Genomic DNA, 23,573 nt, shown 5'->3' on the forward strand with positions numbered 1-23,573 from the left:
GATGTCAAGACTTCAGAGAGGTCTCTGTAAGTATGTAAGGTGAGCTTCTAAACAGCAAGGAACAAGAGTAGCTAGAAGTGGAGAATTAGGTCCCCAGGAAATTCTGAGAAATTTCTTAGTTTTGCCCTTAAAGTAACTTGGTGTGCCTGTAAACCTTCAGTAAAAGAATTAAGAATAAAATTATGTATATCTATAGAAAACACCTATTAGAGCCTGGAATTGTCCTGGTTATGCTTATCCTTCCAAGTTTCTTCTGTCCATTTATGTGTCAGGATATATTTTAATTACCTCATCTCATTATCAACTTTTTTTAAGGCCTTTTAACATTCCAAATGCTCAAACGTCTGTCCAAGATAGTTTTTTTTTTTATTTACTGGGTGAGAGGCTTCTAAGTAGCACATAAAACAAAAGAATGTACAAGTGAAGTTGTCTGCTAAGCACTGCTGAAGAAACCAACATAGAAGTCCATTTATCAATTAAAATATCAAAGTATTTTCTTTTGTGTCTTAAAAGAAATGTTATCTGAATTGTGCTGAAGGTAATTAACCAATTCAAGTTAGCACTCTTATACTTGTTACAAATAAAAACCAGAGGACCACATTCTACAGTAAAATGACCCATCCAAATTTGTAACTCAACAACAGTGTAGTTGGTTTTAAAGCCCATTTTAAACAATGGTAATGAACTCGATAGAGCAGCAAATTAGCTTACATTTTGGTTAGTTTTGCTGGGGGGTGGGAAAAGTGCATTTGCACTTGTGTAAAAAATGAAGCGAGGCACATGCAAAATCTTTAAGAACACTAACTTTGCTACCCAGTTTGAAAGGAAGTATTTTTACAGTCAAAACAGTACACCACAAAATGAAGCAGGAAGTGAACTAACCTTTTAAAATCTTCTTTACTGAAGAAAAACTAGAAAGTTTCACAGCCAAATTAAGACTACAGTTTTAAAATAATTTATTCGGTTACATAAATACTTTGTAACATTTTCATGTTCCCTTTTTCACATCCTTGGCACACAATATAGCTCTTAACTTGTACAAAACTAGTGTAAACATCCATGGAAAACAAAATGAAAGGAAAGCTGGTTGACATACATAAACATTCAATAAATAGCAAAAGGAGTGAATAATTGATGGTAAAGATCATGTAATTTCACTTGAATGTTTAATTAAAAGAACCTTAAAATTAAAAAAAAAAAGTGAATTAAAACTCCATTTTTCCATCTTTCTACCGTTTTTGTGTTTAATTGGATACACAATAATAATTCTTAAGTTCAGATTCTTGAATGAACAACAGCAATTCAATGCAGTTGTATTATTCGAGGCATTGACAGTTTCGGTTCACATACAGAAGGTTACAAAACAGTATTTGCAGGTTAGTGGCTTTGGACAGTACAACTTCTGAACTCTCACACCTCATTCCAACACAACATTAAAATTTGTCTTAATGAGCATTAGTGTACAATCTGTTCTTGATAAAGACGACGTCGGACAGATGCTGTCGGACACCTGGGTAATGCTGAATGTGGTTGAACCAACGAGACACATTAAGGTATTTCTCCTTTTCTTGCACTGTGAGGTCCACCTGCATGGGGAATAAATACAAGGCACCAGTAACACCAGGCACTGCATCATTAGAGTCATAACATGTGGTAAGGTGAAATAAAAGTGGATCGTTTAACAAATGATTTAAACTCAAGTAACTTGTCACAGTCCAGCAGTGTTCTATCCTAATTTCACATAGTAAAACTCAAACCCATAATATGTACGGGAATTTAACCTACTCAAAGGAACAGACCTGGAGGTGGAATATACAGTTGCATGATAGAGAGGGGGGGAAAGCCTGCATGAATTTAATGCATCTCTCTATTCATGGGGTCAGCATACACTATTGGGCAGTGCAGGGAAGAGTTCCACAACATGCACAACCTTTTCATGTTCATTTAGCAGACAGTCTTGCCTCACAGGCAAAGTGACTACATCATGCTTCAAGGTGCATTTTAAGTACAGGAGCAAGCTTTTTCCAGGCAATTTCAGACTGGATAGGATAACTGGAAATTGTTTTGTATGACTATTGCTCAAAATAGAATAGTTACTAAGAATCAGCATAACTTAACTATTCAGATCTGCTAGCTTACATTATTAAGACAGCAATGGCATTATTTGTATTACAACAGTAAAAGAAACTGGAAACCTGCCAATACTTCATCAAAATATTTAAAGTACTATCACACAGAACAGCTTCAGGATCAATCAGGGAGAAGTCTCTATCACACTATTGCAACAGCTCCTTGTCACAGGATATGTGGCTCGAGTAATGCAGAGCTTCAAGTCTATCCTTAATAAGAAGACTGGCTAAGGTTAAGTTATCTACAGTTAGAGATCCAAATTCTACCTTTAAAAGTCTTTGAAGTTTGGGTCAGCAACACCCTCAAAGCTTTACTACAAAGTCTGTTATTACTTTGGAGTTTTTCAAACCAGCGGTAGAACTATTCCCATCTTGTATCACTTGTATTACTATTCTTGATTAGCAATTTTATGTCTTCTTATTTTTCTGTAAACAAGTTGGCTTATCAGTTTAGAACATAATCTCTTTTCTCACATTGACATAGAACAACTGAATTACAAATGGGGTTGTCCTCAAAACAGACTATAAAACCCGCATCAGGAACAAAATGTGATCCTCACATCAACTCCCCTATCCTACCTCACCAAGAGTGAAACCAATCAGTGCAGGATTCACCTCACTTCATTTTCAGTTAGCCAATTCACCATCAAGCTTAACTTAAATCTTGACAATGCCAGCAGTCAATGAAAAAGGGCACATCTGCAGAGGACAGTTTTACCAGATAAACAGTGATCTAGACATGCCTAATATTTTTCATAGTTAAATTTCTAAAGCTAATCAAGGTTAATCTCCTCAAAAGCTAAACAAATGGCATATTCCTTACACTTTGTTCTACAAACAAGATTTTATAGATGCTGCAGGTTCACTGAAAATTTGGTATTGGGGACAGGACAGCTGGAAACAAATATGTTTCAACAAACTTTGGATCACAGAAAGAGCTAAACATACTTATTTAGATATTCAGGTGTATGAGTAAAAAGCTGCTCTTTAAAACCTCATCTTGTCTTACATTTCACCTTGTGACATGCCCCCCTTTTGATTTCAGGAGTTTCCTATCAGATTTGCTGCTTCTCCTTGCTGTTTTCTCACACAGCCCAGCACTTGGCTTAGAACTAGGAAGCTTTAAACATGTAGCAGCAAAAAGAATGTAAGGATATATACTACAAGATGAACCAGTGGAAAAATACTGAGGGAGAAGAATTTCAAGGAGTTACAGAAGGGAATTCTAAACCAATGGAACACAGCATTAAAGCTCAATTAATGAGAAGTTAAGAGCATAGTTACTGTGGCAGTAACCAAAAGGCAGGGATCTTGCAGCTGCTCCTAAACCCAAGAAGCTGCTCTTCCTAGGGAACATACCTGCCTTAATACAAGCACAGCCCTACAGATGTATTTCCTTCTGCAATTTTGTACTGTTATGAACCCCAGTTCAGGCAGTATGAGAAAATCTGCTCTTCTTGCTGCTGGCATGGAAATGTAAACATTGTTCCTACAGTTGTAGTCTGATAGAAATGTGCAGAAAAACCATAAAAACCAGCCACATATTTTTGCAGATCTAGAAATATAAGAGAGTTATTGGCAATTAACGAAATGAATAGCACTAACCAGAACAGCACTAACAAAGAGGGGGAAGAAAGTCTAGAATTTTTAAAGGCACTGCAAATGAAAAGTAGAATCTATAGTAATATAACACTGTTTCAAAAGTTGCCTGAGTTTCTGCAAGTGCACTATATTCAGGACCAAAAAAGAAAGCAGTACCATTTAGGGAAAGATGCTTCTCATCACCGGCAGTGTGTTATAATTAATGGTAGCTGGATGCTGACGCTAGATATGAAGTTGAGGGATCATTTACAAAGTTACACAGTGCGTGAAAACAACAGTGTATGTGCTCTAAAGCAATCTAAAACTATTTGAAGTGAAGAAAGGTATTTAAGTATGAGCAAATACTAAAATACTGCAACTTTAAGTTCCTTGAGTTCACAATAACTTTTTTCAAAGTCTTTAATGGATAAGCACCTGGTTATGGAAAGGCTGAGCTAAATTTTAGATTTTGCAGCAGATACAGTATTTCCTTCCCATAATCTTTCACTGCAAATTCTTGATCTTCATGTTTCTCCAATGTAAATAAAAAACAGAAGTCTGGAAAACTAGTCCTCTTTCATTCTGTTAGCACAGTGAAAAAACATCTGAAGGGCAAAACAGACAGCTATGCTAATAATAAGACCTCTTTTTGTACTCTAGGTACAACAAACAAGATATTTTTACTTATTTACATAATGTACTCTATCAGTGAAATATATTAAAAAGCACTTTGTGGCATGCTCTACTTTTTACTCAGAACATAACTCTTAGGTTAATTGTTTAGAGATCACTTCCTAGGCATTTTTTACAACATTTTGTTAGATGGGTATTTTCTGTTCTTCCTCATTAAATTAGATAATTCCCCCAAGTTAAGAAAGGCTGCTGTTCTGCTGTTAAAATAATTATTTGCTATTAAAGCAATTATTTTAATAGCAAAGAAGCAGACACTTAATTTGACAGACTTTTTTTTTTATCATGTCATGAAAAAAAAGTCTTTTTCTTCCACCACAAAGCTCAATGAGGGGAACCAAGGTGGTTATCATACAATGCAACTTGAAGAGTTTCTGAAAGGGCTAAAAATACACAAGCTTTAATTATATTTTTTTTCTGTAGCATTGGGGATGCAGGCATAAAGCCCCATTCCCACAACCTGCAGGTCATGGAAAATCTAAAAATACCTGCCTATATATGAACCTCTTCAGCATCAAGAAAAGCATAGATACTACCTGACTTTTTAAAATTAGCCTTTAGATATGGGAGAAAAAGACAAAAAACCCAAACAGCTGAATGGTATATTTCATGACATACATGTACTTTCACATAATTTTGTCTAATTTTCTGCTGTTAAAGGAATAAGCTTAAAATGACATTTTTTTAGGTTAAAACTGCTTCTTTTGCAATTCAGTTGAAGAACCATTTTTAGTATCATAGCTTAGAAGAAAAGCCTATTACCTCAGTACTAAAATAAGCAACTTATCAGCAAATTTTAACAAAAAGTCATGGCAATCTGTTTATTACAGGAAATATTCCTTATGAAAAAAATAACTCCAAAATAAACTACTATTGTAGTCTCATTACAGTTCAGTATTAGTGGTTCTGACTCAAGGACAACTGCTTAGCTTGTCTTGTACTTGTTCATATTTGGTTTGACACCAAAGTTTTGACTGAGGCATCTTCCATGTGCAGATATAAACTTCACCCATAAGTAATTTTCCAGACGTTATTAAAGAAATTTTTAAGTCAGATAGACTTGAGATCACTTCCTTGGTTCTGAAAACATTTTTGAAGTATAAAAGCAGATCAATCATCATATTGATTACTTATCTTGAAATAAAACTGGACTTGAGCTGGTCAAAAATATTTACGAATTAAGGCATCTGAAACTTTAAAAAAAAAATTAAAAATGCTCCAAATTCATTACCACAGGGAGAATCTAATATTTACTGATTGCCTAAGCTAACCTCAAGCAATGCTTCTAAATTCATGTTTTCTCTGCAATCTATGCTTTAACCTAGTAGAACTTTATTATTCATATTTATCCACACGTGTATATCTGGAATTGAAGTGTCTATAAGACAACAATATTAATGTTACATACACAGAGACACATCAATTATATATGACAATGTAGATCACATTTACTGAAAATGCAGTATCAAACATTACATTTTTTGGGTGTTTGTAACCTATATTATGATGCAGAACAGCATGTACTATTTTGTTCCTGCCTTATTACTATGACTGTGTATTTCTAATTAAAAGACCCAAAACAGATTCTGTCTTCAAAATCCCTGAAACACTACCTGTGAATCTGATTCCCACTGACTGAAATAGTAATTCTTTTCCCACAATATGGATTTTTAAACACATTGCACTACTGTGTTTATAAGGTAACTAGAAGGGACAGAGAGAATGAAAGGCAGGCACACAGCTGCAGAATTAAGAGTTGCTGCTGTTCAGTAAACAAACTGTCAGTTCAAATGGATGATCCTGGACAAGTGAAGAACCAGACTCCAGAACCCCTCCTGGATAATGGGAAGGGCAAAATGAAGATGGGAGGGGGGAATGAATACAAAGATGCATGATCTATACTCAGAGAAACCAAGATATCACAGGTGAAGAACTGAGCTATAGGAGTGGTTGGTCTTAAAAACTTTTTCAATGAAACGTGATTCAGAAGGGTTTTAAAGTTTTACTACTTGTCTTATTCAGGATGACCATGGTATGTCAGTAGTATTTACAGTATCCTATCACTAATGTCTGTGTTAGCATGTAGTTTTTAGTCTATCAAAGGCAGAGATAAACCTTTAAGGTACTACCAGTGATATTTTCAGATCAATTTTCTAGACAACTTGATGGACAGCAGCATCTGTGGGTGTGCCCTATGCCCCATGTCTCCCATTTCTACCTCCTTTCTTAAAGCATCATAGGAAACACGTATTGATATTTTGCACAAGGCTTAGTTGAAGCAATGGTGGATATGACAAACTGCTTCTCTGAACTACATCACATGAGATACAGCAGCTTTCCCTGCCTCCCCCATAAAGCTTAGGGCAGAGCAGCAGCTCTGGACATACTCTCTTCTGATTACAAGATAAATAAAAATAATTAAGACATTAAAAAACATAAAATCACAAGATTCTACAGTTGAAGATCCTGCCTCTGTGTGTTTATCAATTCTGAAACCTTCACAATACATGTCATTCCTAGTTAGTAGCTCCTAGATTTTCATATTTATTTAGAACAGTCACCCTGTTGCTTGCCCTTTATACCTTTCCGATTCAGAAAATTATCTTTGATGAAATCAAACATTTCAGAAACAGATGCTGTACTATAAACTTGTCCCAAGTAGTGTCTAGATGGTTGCAGGCACCCAGGAGCACCAAGTCATTTGTTTTTACCATCTGCTCTATTTCCCAAAGCAGTAACTTGTATCTTTTCATCTTGATTAGGTGGTCTACTCTAGAGCAAACTCTAAATTTAAAATGTTTGGATTTTCCCCTGGCAAGTTTGTTTTAAAAAAGTCTCATTTGAACTTGAACTCTCTTACAGAATATACAATCTTATTTTTAGAAAATACTTATAGTATTTTTTATGTCTGCATATCATATATGAAAGGTAACCCATTCTGACACTGTAATCAACACATCTACTGCTTAAGATATTTTACAAGGTAAATAATTTAACAGAATTAATTCTATGTGACTTACTCTAGCATGTTTTCAAAAACCTTTTGAAATGAAGCTTCCCTCTCCTGTGCTTGACACTCATTTGAACTTTTACTCCTGGACAGTCAAGATACAGATACATAAGTTTTCTTTCATTTCTGCTAGAATTTCACTACTTGATTACCCCTCCCCACTGCTTCCATTTTGAAATGTATTCTTCTACACTTCTCCCAGAGCTCTACTTTTAATTGTATAAAAGTAACCATTCACCCAGTTGATTGAATTCAATTCTCAGACACACATGCATTTGTCAGAGGCATCTCCTTCTAATTATCCTCACTCCCCCCTTCAATTTTCTAATGCAAAACTGACTGATTTCATCTTTTCCCAAGAATTTTTATGTGAGTCCTTTGGTTTCTTCCCACTCCAGAGAACGACAATGGCTCATTTACAAACACATTCCAGCCACCAAAATGCAAATAGCGTCTACTGGTTTATCTTTAAATTAGCACTTGGGTTCAGAACTCAAGGTGCACTTCATAGTAGCCTGAGCTGACTACAAATAATCTCAACATCTTCCCCACCCAGGACAAATTTATTTTTGGTGTGGGGCTTTTTTTCCTTCTCCTCCTAAGTACCAGCTCCCCTTGTTATTTTCATATTATGTACCTTATCAAGCCTTATCATTTAAGTCTGGAAACGCAAATGACAATTTGTTATGGCTCAAACTTTTTTTTTATGTATTAAGGAGCTTGATTTACATGCATTTGTATTTCTCTAATACTAATGAAGTTAATACTTTCAGTTCTGACACATCCTTTCAGCCTCATTTATCTATTTGCCCATGTACTTATGTGACTGTAGTTCAGTGATGTTTCAGACTTGAAAAGGCAAGAGTCCTCAATCGTAGAAACAGGGATAGGTATCATCCTTTCTATATTTTGCAGAGGAAATGAAAGCATTCTGACACTACAGGTCTTTTGACAGATCCATAGCTAAATATTCAAGAATAAAATGGAAAACTTAAAAACAAGTTTTATTTTCCTCTGTTCTGTTCCATTCAGTAAGTTAACTTCTACAACAATACCCTTTAGATAAGTAACAATTATGATAGTTGTACACATAAAAATGATATAAGTAATGCTTACCATGATATGATGCAATCCATAGTACATCAAAATGTCTGCTAAGGTAAAAATGTTTCCTGCAAGGTAGACTTTATCTTCAAGGTGCATGTTAAGATCCTAAAAAGGAAGAAATCATTATACTGCTGTAGTATGGACTTGGTGAAACGATATATTAATGCAGTTGTTAAAAATAATAGAAATTTCCTCTGGAGACCATGCATATAAAATAAACACCAGTTTTAAGTTATCCGAACTCAGCAAACAAAACAGACAATAAAAGAAAAAATTCTAGAAAGCGACAAGATAATAAAATATCCCTCTTTGACAGTGAAAATTAGGTAAAAATTTAAATGCTGATCTGTAAACAAAGTGCTTTATATGTAGTAAAGTTTTTGTAAATGCAAATGTTAATTATTTTAAGCTAACTCCACAGAAATACTTTCAAGTCTGTCTTTTCTTGGCTTCCGAAGACTCAATTCAAAAATTAGAGTTGTATATTAATTATGATTGCAATTTCTAATGTTCAACATTTGATTAATAGAAAATGCAGTCCTATGATAAAAGGACAGCATACTGTTCTTTCAGCAGCAGCTATGCCTGTCCTCCAGGACTCCGTGCAGCTGGCCAGCAAGGTTCTGGAACTCCAAATGTCTAAGAACCAGGGAAACACACAGGAATAGTGGGGTGGAAGACAAGGTGTTTCAAGCTTGATGCTGTTATCTCGATACCCATCAGTTGCTATCACTTGACACCTGCTTTTATTAATATAGAAGTTACTGCTAGCAATTCTTTGTGACTGATATTGTCAATTCAGCTGCCATCCAAGTCTCTAGTAAGAGAGAATTTCCAGCATTTTAAGATCATCTCAACTGTTCCAGATCAGAGGCTATGAGGGTGGGTAGTAGAAGGTTTCCATTCAGGTTCAGTAAATAATTATTTAAAATGCATATTAACAGGAAGACTCCTCTCCATGGCTTTTTGTATGCAGCTATTCTCTGCCAGAAAACAAGAAGATGACAGGCTCACTGTTGTCCAAGTTTATCAGTTCTGAGGACAGAGGCATCACACATCAGCTCTACCTCTTTACCCATCCTTCCTTTTCTCCAAAGCCTACCTACTTGTCATCCAATTTATCCACCTTTCTGCCTCCCTCTTTTTTCTAAACAAATATAACAATAAAATTACCTGGACTCCAGCATAAGCCAGCTTTTGTTTTACAGTATTATTTTCAGACATCTACAAAAACAGTTTCCCAGCTTTCCCTTGGATTTGGAAACTCCCCTTATTCGAAGGAAAAAAATAAGCACACAATGCTTAAGTGGCTTAAGCCACTCCCTTCCCCTGCCCTAGAAACAGAGGTAAGCACCTTAACCGTAATTAACATTTTCAAAATTTTAATTTTTCAGTCTCAATTAGAGCACATTCACTTTTCAGACATTTTATTGAAAAAACAAGTCTTGGACAAGGAGAAGGAGGTTAATACTTATTAAATAATTAAAAAAATATATTTGGCCTTTAGCATGTTGCACTTTTTGGGGTTACATAATTTTCCTGATGTCACGATTTCCCATAATGCATATATAGAAAATAAACCAAGACCAAACCACCAAACTACAACGTTGAGAATTTAAGACATCTAACCTTGCATTTGCTTTTGACAAGTTCGACTCCATTTAGCCACCTTACTATTCTTTGATAACCTCTTCATGACAGGACTCCTGTACTTCTGTAATATTTGAACAGCCCCATGTCTGCTTTGATTTCTTTTATTAGAACAAATCAGGGAAACATATTAACCCCTGCATAGTTAAAATTCTGTAAGGTCAACTGCCCCTGGCTATGTAGCTTCTTTTCTTTAGAATGGTTTACTGCTTTGTTCATGTTAGTAGGTGCTCAAATTACCTCACACATGTAACTACAGTTCTGTGGAATTTTCTACACGCAACACAAAGGCAAATCCAATATTAAGAAGAAAAAACTTGCAGGAAGAAAAAACTCCAAACCTAAAGATCTGCTTTATTGGGAAAAAAAAAATCCACATACTTGTCTGTTTTGAAACAAATTCTCTGACTAGCATTTTTTATTTCAATTAACCAGAAATTCCACATGCATTGTAATGAATACTATCACCAAAGAAATTATATCTTCTCCCCCTCCTCCCTCACTCTTCTGGGCTTAGGCTATGGAATCAGGATTTTGTAAAGGAAAAAGCTCATTATTTCTGAAGGCAGCATCACCACAGTTATTTCCCTGCTGAAAATTTTGGATTTCTTCACCAAAAAAATTATAGCATTACTCAGATAATTCTGAGTTTTATATTGCATATTACACTCAAAATAGTCATCAATTAAAAAATCCTAAAACTTCGTTGGCAAGGTAAGCCATTACAGCATGAACAATTATTTATTCTGGTTCATCAAATTTTATGAAGCCAGTTAACTGAGCAAGTTAAATTTGACAAAAATTGTTTAGTCTTGTATAAATTAGCATTAGCTTACAATTCTGGTTTTGAACATGTACTTTCCTCCCCTAAAATACAGACATTGTGATTTCATTCTGCAAGTCACACTAATTCAGAAACACCATATTTTTTTCATGTGCATTAGGCACATTTAGTTAATCTTGCCTCATGGGTTATACTTCCCATGGATTATTTTATTACTGGCTAATAGCCAAATGTGCTAAAAATTCCTGAAAGTCAAGTTTGCTCAAGTGACCACAGTATTAAAGTGAAATAGTGTTCCAGTCCTGGAGAAATTAATGAAAATATGAACACAAAACTCTACAGAATTTCTATCACATGCAGGAAATTCAGGTCTGCTTGCTGTCAACTGAATAATTTCTCTTTCATGTACTGAACACCATTAATTAAATGAATTCCATATATACAAACCCAGGATTAAAAGACTAAGACAGTCCCGGAAGTTGCTTGTACCTATATAAACTTACTGTTGTATTCCCTTGAGAAACACAAATTTCAGACAGGTACTTAAAGCATAGCTGCATTACAATGCATTAAAACTGCATACACTGATCAACTGCAGCAATTCAAACACCATTTTTGTGTATGAGGGGAAAAAAAGCAACAGAAAGAGTTGTTGCATTATTTATGGACTAAATGATGGATTTCCATTTGCTTCTTCTACGTGGAAAAAAAATCCTATTTACAGCCTCTATATAGCAACAGCTCAACACATGCCATTCAGAGCACATGTCTGAGCACCCCCAGCACTGCTTACTGCCTGTTAAATATGCAATCCAATGGCCCCTAATCAATTTAATCTGCTCAGGCTGCTGAATCCCTGCCAGTCACTGCCAGTTGTGACAGTGGCTCAGATATGGAACAGTTGCTTCTTAGGACAACCCAGGAGCTTCGAAAGGACCTAATCACACTCTGCTTTTGTTCTGGATATTTTGCCTACAACGCCCTACTGGTGTATGTGCTTCCCTTACACAGACTTCCCGTCCTTTCAGTCAGCAAGATTCTCGAGGTCATTTATGCCCTAAATGCTTTTATGCCTCTCGCACCATGCAGAGACAAAAAGCTGAGCACTCCCAAATGTTTCGTGAAAGCCCCTGACAATGCAGAACCCAAAAAAGGGTTTCTGCAGCACATCCAAGAAAAGCAGAACTACACTTTTGATACATAGACGTATTCTTAATTCTCATGCAAGACTCTTCTCTCTAACTGACAAACTATGAGCTAAACCTGGTCTGGAAGAATATTGTATTACTGAGTTTCCTGTAAAAGAAGAAAAATAAACAGACATTGCTGCAATAATAGAAATTCAACCTTTAAATCTGTAAGTGTGTAAAAAAACAATGTACAGAGCTGTGGATTAATGGCATGAACAGAGCATGGATTAACCTGCTTTTGTACATGCGGAAAGAGTAATTTTTCAAGCAAGCACATTAAATAGAAATTGAAGCTCTCTTATTCAGATTTTGATTTGGATTTCATGATTACAGCCAGGCAGCACAGGAGATTGCGATAAAGCTAATTGAAATCATGGAACATTGTTGTCTATGAGACACTTAGTTATTATCCTTCAGAGACCAGAAGTTTCTACATTTATGTGGATGCTTTTATGTGAATTTAACAAGCTACCAGTTATTTGTCAGCGGTTTCTGAAGATGTGGTATGAGGGGGGAAGAATCCTCAGGTCTAAAATACCTAAAATTGATAAAGCAGAGACATTAAAATCTCCTGAATAGAATTCACTAACACCTAAGTAGACATTTGATGGAATAGAGGAACAGAAAAAACACCGGTTATCGCACATGACAACTCAAATTTTCAGATTTTTTTTTTTCCTATGCAGCTTAAATTACCACTAACTAAACATGAGGGAAACAAAAGATTATATACTCTTTTACCCTGTGGAAAAGAAAGTTAATATAAGGCATTGTATATTATGCTATCGCTGCTATTGACATTCGTAATTCCTATGGATCTGCTGAGGAACAGATTTGGAGCAAAAGTACTGCTCCCATTAATTCTGTCAAGTACAGAAGCACAAATCAGAATGAGACAAAACTCAACAAGCCCTTTATTGGTCCATTCTCAACATTGTGGCATTTGCTCTGGATGAATATGAAAACCCTGGTTGAGATGGTCTGCTTCACCATAATTTTCCTGCCAAGTAACAGCTTTAGGCAACACATTAGTAAGAACAATTTAACAACCTATTTTCATGAAGCAAACAGAAAATCCTTCCAGTTCAAATTAACAAACATGAAACCACTTATTTACTGACATTTTGTAGAACCCGAACATCAGTTAAGGGTTAAATAGAGGCAGCCTAAAGTTTATAGCAGAAGTTACTGAACTGTTTTTGGCGCAGCTTATTATAAATTGTGGCTCTAGGCTGCAACTGTCCCAAGACTGCCATTGTGTATTCCAGACACGTTGTAAAACTACAGCCTCAGACTTCCCTCCCTATTTTAGGTCTTCTTTTTTTTTCACCCATACTCCCTTTGGCACAGTATACTTTAATGGTAGGCTGCCCCTTTTCTGATTAATCATGGTGGCAAGAGAACAAATTAAAAAAAAAAAAAAGCTCTTAATTGCTCTACTATGAAATTATTAATGCTGAAACAATTCCACAGCAGCCTTGTGTTAAAATAAATTCTGGTTATTCAACACTTGCTTAAAAAAAATCCACAGAAAAAATTTTAAATGCACTTCAAGGCAGAGATTCTCTCTAAAGTAACACTGTTTGTTTCTCAGTAAGGAAATTTTGCTTTGCTTGGAAACACTTGATATATCTACATATTTGTATTTCAGCATATTGTCTTTTCTACACAACCAGTGTCACTAAGGCCAAAGATGGAAAGGGATCCCAAAGGGATCCCAGCTCCAGCAGGAAACTACCATATCTCTGCATCTGGTTTTAATGCTCCAATGCAGTTCTGCAAATACTCTTGCATGTGCTGACACTGCAGGTATCTTCCCTAAAACTATCCAGAGCAGATGAATTTTATTATAACAAGACAGAAAACTTGCTTTTGGTCTTTATAAAAGGCAAGAGAGGTAAATGGAAGTTAGTTATTTGTTCTCATCTGGTTTTCTCACAGTTTGGAAGAACAAAAAGCATCACAAGTTTCAAGTTTGTTCGAAAAAATGACTGAAACTCTGTGACCCTTGTCATAAAAGTTTAGACAACAGGGACCTCCATGGGCCACCTCATCATACCACAGCTAAACCCGAAGTTAAACCCTGATTAGGCACTGCCTCCTTCAATCAAGTTCTAAAAATCCTAAAGAGTAGACAGTTTTCATGCTGTATCGGTAGAGTAACCATGACTGTGAAGGTTTTGATAGCATTTGCACATAGAAAGTAAAAGCAGATATGTTACAATGTAAACATAAACAAATTAATATAATTCAATATACGCAATGTAAACAAACTCATTATTAACCAATGGAAGATATTCCCCAGATCCAATAAAACCAAGATAACTCTGATTATTTGGGGCTCAAGTGAGAGAAATGGTTTGTCAGGGTTTTCACAAATTTGGTAGGTAATGCAGGCACCATAGGCCTCACGACCAAGAGGGCTATCAGCTCTAAGAGTAACAAAGATTTTTTTTGTATCACTTTAGGATGCATATTCCTTTAAGTAACAATGTTAACAGTGCTTCAGTTTGTCTTTGGGTTCTGCACACCTTGTCAGAGCCAGAAGTTAACAGGACTCGGCCAGCTTCAAGTATCTTGCAGCTCACAAATTTCTAAACTCAGACTCACTGGCAGCACTGGCCAATGTAAATCTCCATCTAAAACATACTTTTAAAACTAGAAAAAATAAACACTTGAAAAATTGATCGAATTTCACTGCCCTTTTATATATACATACTTTGTAAACAGTGCTTAACAGTGTAAAGCAAATTTTCTCTTCAAGTTGTTCCCACAGACTGCAAAAATACTTATCAGCAGTTGCAAGGAGTAAGGAAAATAGGGTAAGTTTTGCTATCCGCTCCTTGCCATCTGGCTGCTCAAACAACAAGGGGGACCCTTGAGATCCTCTTTTCTGCTTCCACCTGTTTAAGACGAAGTAAGCTTCAGCCTACAATAAAAGTTTAATAACAGCAGACCAAGGACTCCACACAAAGTAGCTCAATGTTAAGGACAGTTTTGTAGAGGCTCCTTTATGATATCAGTTTTCATACACAATTCTCTCCAGTACCTCCTTTTAGCATCAATACCAATTACCACAGCATCAAGTATGGCTTGTATCCCACATCATTAAGAACAGCTCTTAAAACAAACAGAGAAGTGTTACCCTGGAACACAACACCAACTTGCTTATAACCAAGGGTTTATGAAGATGGTGAGAAACTGGCGCCTCACACAGGCAGCTGAACAGTCTCTAAACTGTGGGAAACACCCTTCGCAATTTACAGCCATTGAGCACTGCAAGAGCTCTGCTTCACGTATGTTACAGTTTTAGCTGTTTTTCTGTTTCAGGCTGCTGGGTATTTTTGTCAATAAAAGTGAAAAGCAGGAAAAGCCAGTACTTAGTGATACTGTCAAGCCCTTAGATTTTGTTAAATTTTATTAATTGGATGCTCATACACACATGAGCACTGTAATAATCTTCTTCTAGGTCCAGTCACTCCAAAATTCAGTGGCAAGGCAATTAAGCACTCCTTACCTTCAGAATTGTCCTAGTATCTTCCTTACTGGAGCCTCCATTTACCCGGGTCACTCTGTATTCCAGCCACTGCTGCACCACAGCCTTCTCCTCGGCAGTGCTCCCCAGCAGTTGGTCTTTCCTAGCCTGCCTGACCAGGTGGGCAGCGATGGTCATCAACCCTGTCAGCCCAGGGCCTTTGTTGGTTTGGAGAACAGGAACCTGGAAGTGGAAACAGAAGGGGAGTGAATGGCTATTGGTTTTTTATGCTCCCTCAGAACATAGAAGCATTCAGGTAAAGGTGGTGCCATCAAAACCAAGTCTGTGTTCACTTTTTGCTCTATGGGGTGTTTTATTTTCAATTCTTACAGAAGAACATGAACAAATCAGGACACCTTTAGCTCCAATTAAGCAAATTCTGTCAATATTAGGCAGAAATAGCATTGCTTGTTATAACACTGGCAGAAATCTTATTATTAACTGACTTCTAACTAATTTCCAAATTCAGGACTCTGACTTAAGACTGTGAAGTCAGTGGCATCCAACTTCTCTCTAAGCAAGCAGGCTGCAGTAACCAAACCTCCTGAAAAGCTTATTCCTACATACTGCACCATTCCAAAACACCCTGAACAGCAGTCAGGAGCTCACTGGTACCAGCAGGACAACACAACAGAGCTCCAGTTTTAGGCATGATGTCTTTATGAGTGACAGCAGCATGTGTTCAACTGTGGGAAAGGAATCTGGACCATCACCTCAAGAAATGAAGTGAGTGAACTGAACTCACAGCAACAGGCTGAAGCCCATTCAGGTATTTATGACATAAAATAAAAGAAACTGACGAAAATGCAACACTTTTAAAGTATTTGACCGCATAGAGCAGTCTGTTTATGTCCAGATTTATTTAATCTAAGGTGCAAGCTGAAACATAATATTATTTTTGTACTTATATCAAGAGTCTTTCACTACTATCAAGTTTTTTTTTTTTCCACTGAGCCTCCAGCCACAAAAACTACACAGAGACCTAGTTACTTGGACTTTTCAGCATTATGCTTTATGGTAATAGCACTAAAATAACAGCTGGGCTGGAAAATAATTAAGGCAGTTTTTGCAACTGAAGAACACACATAGATATTCAGGACTCTAGTCATAAACTGTCAATTAAAAAACCCCAAAACATAAGACAACTGCAAAGCTTCATTTCTCAACCAACCTTCTCCAGGAGGGAGGATCAAACAAAGGGCTCATAAATTTGTGACACTGCCAACTCTAAACTGCATTTTCATGCCTTAGGTGCCCCTTAAACCATGGAACCTAATGTTTCCATGTAAACTTTGAAACACTAAGACATCTAGGACCATAGAATCATCAAAGTTGGAAAGGACCTTTAAGAGCATCCAGTCCAGCATCCACCCAGCACTGCCACTGCAACCCTAAATCATCACCCAGTGCCACATCCAGACAGCTCTTAAACGTCTCCAGAAATGGATACTCCACCCTGGGCAACCTATTCCAATGCCTCAGCACCACGAGGGAAAAACATCTGCTAATATCTAGTGTGAATCTCCCTTGTCTCAGCTTAGGCCATTCCCTCTGGCCCTCGCACTGCAGGCTCCCACCCCACTACAACCTCGTGTCAGGTAGGAGTACTTTAAAAGAATAAAATGTTTAAGAGCAACACGTCCTCAATGCAGACATATTCCTCTTATTAAAACAGCACCTTTTTCTTCCCATGTAATATAACCAAGATAGCACAGACGTAACTCGCAGGGGCATAGGAAAAGGAAAGTGCTGAAAGAACAAGTATAAATCAAGCCGAAATCCCTTCCATGACACATGATGACCCTTCCCACAAGCAGAAGGAAGGAGTTTCCAGAGCCCAGAGGCTCGCAGGCAGCGAGGCCCTACAACATCCACAACATGTGAGAGTTGGTGAGGGAAGGGCTGGAGGGAGCACGGGTGAGACCCCGCTCAAGGAGACGTCGGCTGGTGTGGTATCTGGGGGGGGCGCAGCCACCGTCACATCGGTGTCTGGGGGGAACTGCCAGGGAGGCGGGAAGGGAAGCTCGGAGGGAAGGAGCCACTGGGGAAAGGAGACCGGAGGACGCCCGCCCGCCTTCCCACGCGCGTCGCCACCGCCACCCGCTCCAGGCCCCTCCTCGCGCCCTTCACCTTCCGCTCCCCCTGGACGCCGTACTTGTTCCCGCCCGGCAGCCCCAGCAGCCGCTCCAGCAGCTCCAGCTCCTCGGCGCCCCGCACCGCTGCCGCCATCTTGCGCGGCGGGACACGCGGGACAGGGAAGCAGGGCGGCTACAACCGCTCGCCCCATTGGCGGACAGCGCCACGGCGCCGCCGAAGGAAGCGCCACTGCCATTGGCCCGAAAGGACCTGCCAGCCAACGAGAAGCCAAGGGAGGCTTCGCGTTCAGCCGTTCGGGGGGGAAGGGAGGAGCAGCGGGGGGTCACGGCCAGCGCATGCGCAGCTGCGCCTGCACGTCCCCGGCCGCATGGCGGGCCAGGCACGCGCGCGCCAAGCCGCGCCTCCGGGGCGGGGCCTCGCGGGGCCGGGGCAGCCGTGAGGGGCGGACGAGGCAGATCCGCCCCTTTGCGCAGTCCCGGGGCGGGGGCGGCGCGGGAGGCGTCCAGGCTCTGGGGTTTCACGGGATCGGTTTGGTTGGAAAAGACCTTAGCGATCGGGAAGTCCCATCTGTGACCCAACACCACCATGTCAGTTGGACCATGGCACCGACTGCCACGTCCAGTCTGTTCTTCAGCACCTCCAGAGATGGTGACTCCATCACCTCGCCGGGCAGCCCATTCCAGTGCTAATTCCACCTTTTCTTGGGAAAAATTCCTCCTGATGTCCAGCCTGAACATCCCCTGGTGCAGCTTTAGGCCATTTCCTCTTGCTCTGTTGCTGGTTGCCTGGCAGAAGAGGCCGATCCCCACCTGGCTGCAGCCTCCTTGCAGGCAGCTGTAGAGAGGGATCAGGTCATCCCTGAGCCTCCTCTTCTCCAGGCTCAACACTCCCAGCTCGCTCAGCCACTCCTCACAGCACTTCTGCTCCAGACCTTTCCCAGCTTTACTGCCCTTCTCTGGACAGTTCCAGTGTTCCAGCCTGCTCGGTTCCATGGATGGCTCAGTGCTACGCAAGGAGCTGCCCTGATGTGTCCCTGGGGGATGCCCCCAGGTTGTCCACACAGACCGTCCCTCCCTTCTCCTGAGCTTCTCAGGAACCATTGCACCACTTCTATCCATCCGTTCGCACGTCCTGCCTTCTTCCATCTAGCAAATCTTGAACTTCGCCAAGTGCAGCCGAATTTAGTAGGGGAGCTGAAGTTTTGTGGAGAGCTACATCACTAGGGATCTAGTGAAAATATCAGCCAGAACCAAGGTGCTACTCAAGGGCATAAAAGAAGGAGGAGGGATAAAAGTAGGGTTAAGAAAATCATCCTAATCACCACCGTTAATGGTAGTAGTGGAGCTAAGAGATAAACCCCACAAAATCTCAACTGGCCATGAAATAGCCTTACTTAACTGCACTTAGTGTATTGGAGATTTGATGAAGACATGATTTAATGACCTTTCCAATGGAAGATGCTCTGCTGCAGATGTCATACTTTTATGTATGATCATAAATGTTACAAATTAAAACAGTTTCAGACTTCCAGATTTATTTGTGCAGACTATCAAATTGCAATTCTTGATAGAAGACTACTAAACACCAAATTAACATTTTTTACTAGAAAGAATGAGCTACTCTTGTCCTAATGCTGACATTTTTACAATACAGACTCAGGGCTATCACTGTGTTAGTCATCTCAGATAAGATGATCCTGACAAATGTCCTGTTTCTCCAGTGAAACACTTTATTTTGATTCAAGGTGACATTTAGATTTGTACCTTCTGTTGTAGAAAAAGTCTGAAAGTGGACACTGAGCCTTCCTCTGGCTGGGGTGCCAGAGTGAAATTGTGAGTGGATTTTTAAACTTTATAGGATCTTTTATATTAACATCTGCACAGCACTTAAAAAAAAAAAAAAAAAGCCTTGAAAATGGCTTTGCTCTTTGCAGAGTTTTTTAAAATTAATCAACTCCTTTCTTTAAGCAGTATTTTGAAATTATACTGTTCCAGTAGTGTTCCAGCTCTGTGATATCAATGAATGATCTAAAATTATACAGAAGGCTTCCTCTTCAGTGGGAAAATTGAAAGAAATGCTTTGCCCCCTGTTTGAAAGCTAGTTGATAGTTTCATTATTGAGCAATTTTACTTTTGTTAACGAAACATCTATCAGTAAATATATGCTTACACTTACAGGTTATTTTATATATTTATACTTTTTAGAAGCTTTAGAACCTAGAAGATGCAATCTACCTGTGTAAAATATTAGTACTGTTGTGTTGAAATATCTATCAGTTAAAATAAAAAGGTCACAATTTCAGTCAGCTTCATTTTTTTTTTTTCTTATGACTTTCTACCATCTGACCTCAAAATTTTAAAGACTTTGGAAAAGGAGACTTTATAAATTAGATGGAGGAGATTAACTGCTTGCGATTGTGTAGTAGTTTTTCCTTGATAGCAGTGTTTAGCAAAGTCTCTCTCCCTTTCTTTTTCTGGGCACAGTTCTCCCTTTATTCCATTAGGTGGAGCTTTGTGATTAAGGCTGCAGAAGAAACTTGCTTCCGAGTGCAAAATAATTCACCACGAAATGGCTGGGGGAGGAGGTGAACGATGCCTTCTTTGCTTAGAGGTATCGTTGTCCTGTACACAAGCTCGAGACACAAAAATCTGAATCAAGACCCTCACATACAAGGAAAATAAATTGAAAAATCGATTCTGTCAAACAGGGCCCTGCTCTAATCTGCTGTTGTCATAGTCAAGTTCCAAATCTAAAATACCTTAGGTTATAAATTAAATGTCAAATATAATTAATTTGCCACTTGAAACATGAAGTGGATGACTGTCCTTTGGAGAAAGCCTGACAGCTTTATGTATGTCACATTGGTATCTGTTAAAACAAGCTTCACATGCCAGATGATCCTTGTGTGAATCATATTGCTGTTAGCTGTACCAGAATTTTGTCGATGGAATAAGTCTCAGAACAGTTTTCTCCTTAATTGTCTGAAGCTTTTGCAAGACAATATAAATCAAGTGTCATCTGCATCATCTGTGCAGAATAGTGGTTTTATCATACATCAAACAAGCAATTTATTTCTTATTCATTACTACAGAAGCTATTGTTGAATATTTACATACAAATCTATATTTTATACAAATGGAGAATATTTTCTGCCCTGTGCTTTGAACCTGCTGCAGTTACAATTTGAATCCCGTTTTCCTTCCATCTTCTTAACTTCAGCAACGGCGGCTGTAGCCCTGCCATCCTCTTCCACAGGGAGGCCAAGGTTATAATTGAGTACCACTCCTTCCTCAGCCCACTTCCCTGGGGTGTGGAGATCCTGTTTGCACGGCCTCCTCCCCTTGCCCAAAACCAGAAACAAAGAGTCCTTTTCACATTTTGTGTTTTGGGTCCTTGCTTTGCACAATGAACTGTGCTCACCTTAAGGCTTGTTTATTCACAGGTACCCTCAGGGAGGTGGAGGAGGCAGTTTTACCCAATGGACACTTTTACACAGTTGTTGAAATAAAAATGTCAGTATACCGTGTTATTTCCCACTAACAGGACCAGTAGGACCTTCCTAATCCAAACCCCATACAAATTTCCCAAGCAGGATGCTGCAGCGAGTTTTCACCATTAATTTTTTAAATGTGGGTAATGAACTGGCTAAATGTTTGTGGGTGATACCCTTTGCACTGCCTGTGTGATCAGGGTATTCATTTAGCTTAAGAGAAAAAAAAAAAAAAAAAAGAGATTGAGACCATGCTGCTCATTGAAATGAAGGGAACTTGTACAGACAAACTGAAAGATCCAGATTTGTTCCTGGTTCCTGCAGTGGCTGAATGAAGCAGAGAGGAAATTGACTTTTTTTTTCCCAAGTGCTCTTTGAAAATTGAGCACACGAAAAGAATGGTTCTTGTAATAGCCAACTCTCCTCTGCTTCAGCTTCTGTTTTTTCCTGCTCAACCCCATGCTGTATAAGAGGAACATGAGCCCTAGGTCTGTGTTAAAATTTAGCCATTCTTGTATGTGTCAGGCAGAAAACAACTCCAAACCAATATTTTAAACCTAAGAGGCACAACAATTTTTTCTTTTTGTCTCATTTTCACTAGGTTACGCTGACAAAAGGACTGCTACTTAGAAGCCTTTCTGCAGGCAGGCACTCAGAGAGGTTACTGTCCCAGCAGCTGATTTTAGCCCAAGTGCATATTGAAGGAAACAGGGAAAGGAACATTGCTGTGTGATTACTGCTTTGACAGTGCACCACCAAAAGCAGGGAAAGGGAGACTTGTCATACTTCTGAGAATACTGACCTCATGCACAAGTATGCCTTAATTTAGCAAGAGATGCATATATTTATATTCATTTCAGTCAGATCAACAAGAGGGTTGGTCACTGACCATTATAAAATTCACTGATTTCTTTTTCACTTCTGTTCCATGGAATACAATTGCAAGTCATGGTGCTGCCCAGGTGCTGCAGTGAGTTAAGGTCATCATCTTAGCTGCAAGACAGGGCCAGATCCACAGGCGGGATAGCTGCATTACTGCACTGCTGCATAGAAGCTAATTAACCCAGGTAAGAAGAAATCAGCTCCACACCACCATGCCTAAAATGTTCCCAGACCTGACTTGTGCATAGCTCAGAGCTCCCTGAAGTTTGTCTCTTATAGGCATATCTACATTTGGGTCTCAAAAACCTTGTGACTCAATTTTGAAATTAAACAACTGTTGAACACAGGTGATAGTTTGGGTTTGATAATTCCAAAACAACTTTGACTGTTTTCCATGGATTTGGAGACCAATCAACAGAGTGTGTATGTATTCATAAACACATATATTATTCTATAGAGATTGTCTCATTGATGTTCCTTTGGAGTATTCTTTTGACAGAAAGCCCAGGAAACTTTATTCTTCAATAAGGAAAGAGTCAACTCTTAAGCACTGATTGTTATGAGGTTTATTTCCCTGAGACAAGAAAATATGGGCTTACACAGAAAATTTACTGAGAGTTCTGTAGAGACATATTCTGCTCTCAGCTTCATCCTCTTAAGTAAAATTTACTATCCTCTATTTCTCACTTGCCTTCCAAATTTGAAGATATCATTAAATAAGCATTATTGCTCGGTGTATGAAAATTCGGGCTTACAAAAAATGGCACAGAAGAGAACAAACTGGCATCTGACATACCAACCTGAATGCTTAAGTTTGTTTCAGCTGTGGACCACTATTTTTTTCAGCAGTTGTGTCTATCTGGCACAAGCAGTTCTGTCCCTGACAGCCAAATAGATGAAGCAGATGACAGATTTTAAAGGTGATATACCTAGAAAACTACACCTGGTTTATCATGTTTAAATGTGGTACATTTGGTTGTTGAAATATAATCTGCAGCTTCTTTTACAGATAAGTAAGTGCTGGTTTAGTCTGTTGTGGTTTTGAGAACATGGTCATTGTAAGTGAATTGCTGCTGTCAAGAAGCTGTTTTTAGTGGGGTTGCCCTAATTACATAATGCAGAGTCCTGGGATGAAAAGGTTAAGCTATTTCAGTGTACCCTATCAGTAATGTGCCACGTTTGTCCAGACTAATTCTGTTCTTTGTTCTCCAGCAATGGCTGTGCTGAGCTGGAAATATGTCCTGAATATACACTAGATGGCAGGCGGGTCAGGGGGCTGGAAGTGAGCCTTGCCCATTCATCACACAGCCCTCTCTCGTGCCTCCAAAAGATCAATTGGTCTTCCCCAGGCCTCTACAAAGCACATTTGGCTGGCTGTACTAGATATGAGTATGCAGTCAGCGAACTAGAAGCTGATGTAGCCCTCTG

General features: G+C 38.8%; 1 protein-coding gene across 2 annotated transcripts; it reads right to left on the minus strand.

Moving 5' to 3' along the window:
* Positions 1-939: 939 nt before the first annotated feature.
* Positions 940-18,052, minus strand: EEF1E1 (eukaryotic translation elongation factor 1 epsilon 1). 2 transcript variants are annotated; one of them, XM_068199178.1, is made up of 4 exons: positions 17,832-18,052; positions 15,659-15,859; positions 8,527-8,622; positions 940-1,586 (listed from the first exon to the last, which is right to left on the minus strand). In XM_068199178.1, the coding sequence occupies exons 1-4, from the start codon at positions 18,006-18,008 to the stop codon at positions 1,446-1,448; spliced, it is 615 nt and encodes a 204-aa protein (XP_068055279.1). In that variant the 5' UTR covers positions 18,009-18,052; the 3' UTR covers positions 940-1,445. The 2 variants fall into 2 exon arrangements, with proteins under 2 accessions (XP_068055279.1, XP_068055290.1); XM_068199189.1 differs by having other exon boundaries at positions 17,807-17,963.
* Positions 18,053-23,573: the final 5,521 nt, after the last annotated feature.

The sequence above is a fragment of the Anomalospiza imberbis genome, chromosome 1 (genome assembly GCF_031753505.1).
Source record: "Anomalospiza imberbis isolate Cuckoo-Finch-1a 21T00152 chromosome 1, ASM3175350v1, whole genome shotgun sequence".
NCBI lineage: Eukaryota > Metazoa > Chordata > Aves > Passeriformes > Viduidae > Anomalospiza > Anomalospiza imberbis.

What these genes read in the sequence shown, in the direction of transcription:
- EEF1E1 (XM_068199178.1), bottom strand. Translation starts at nt 18,008, where the DNA reads ATGGCAGTGGCGCTTCCTTCGGCGGCGCCGTGGCGCTGTCCGCCAATG. An exon ending in GGGCTGCCGGGCGGGAACAA is followed by an intron (nt 15,860 to 17,831) that starts GTACGGCGTCCA and finishes TTCCACTTCCAG; the next exon opens with GTTCCTGTTCTCCAAACCAA. An exon ending in ATGGATTGCATCATATCATG is followed by an intron (nt 1,587 to 8,526) that starts GTAAGCATTACT and finishes TTCCCCATGCAG; the next exon opens with GTGGACCTCACAGTGCAAGA.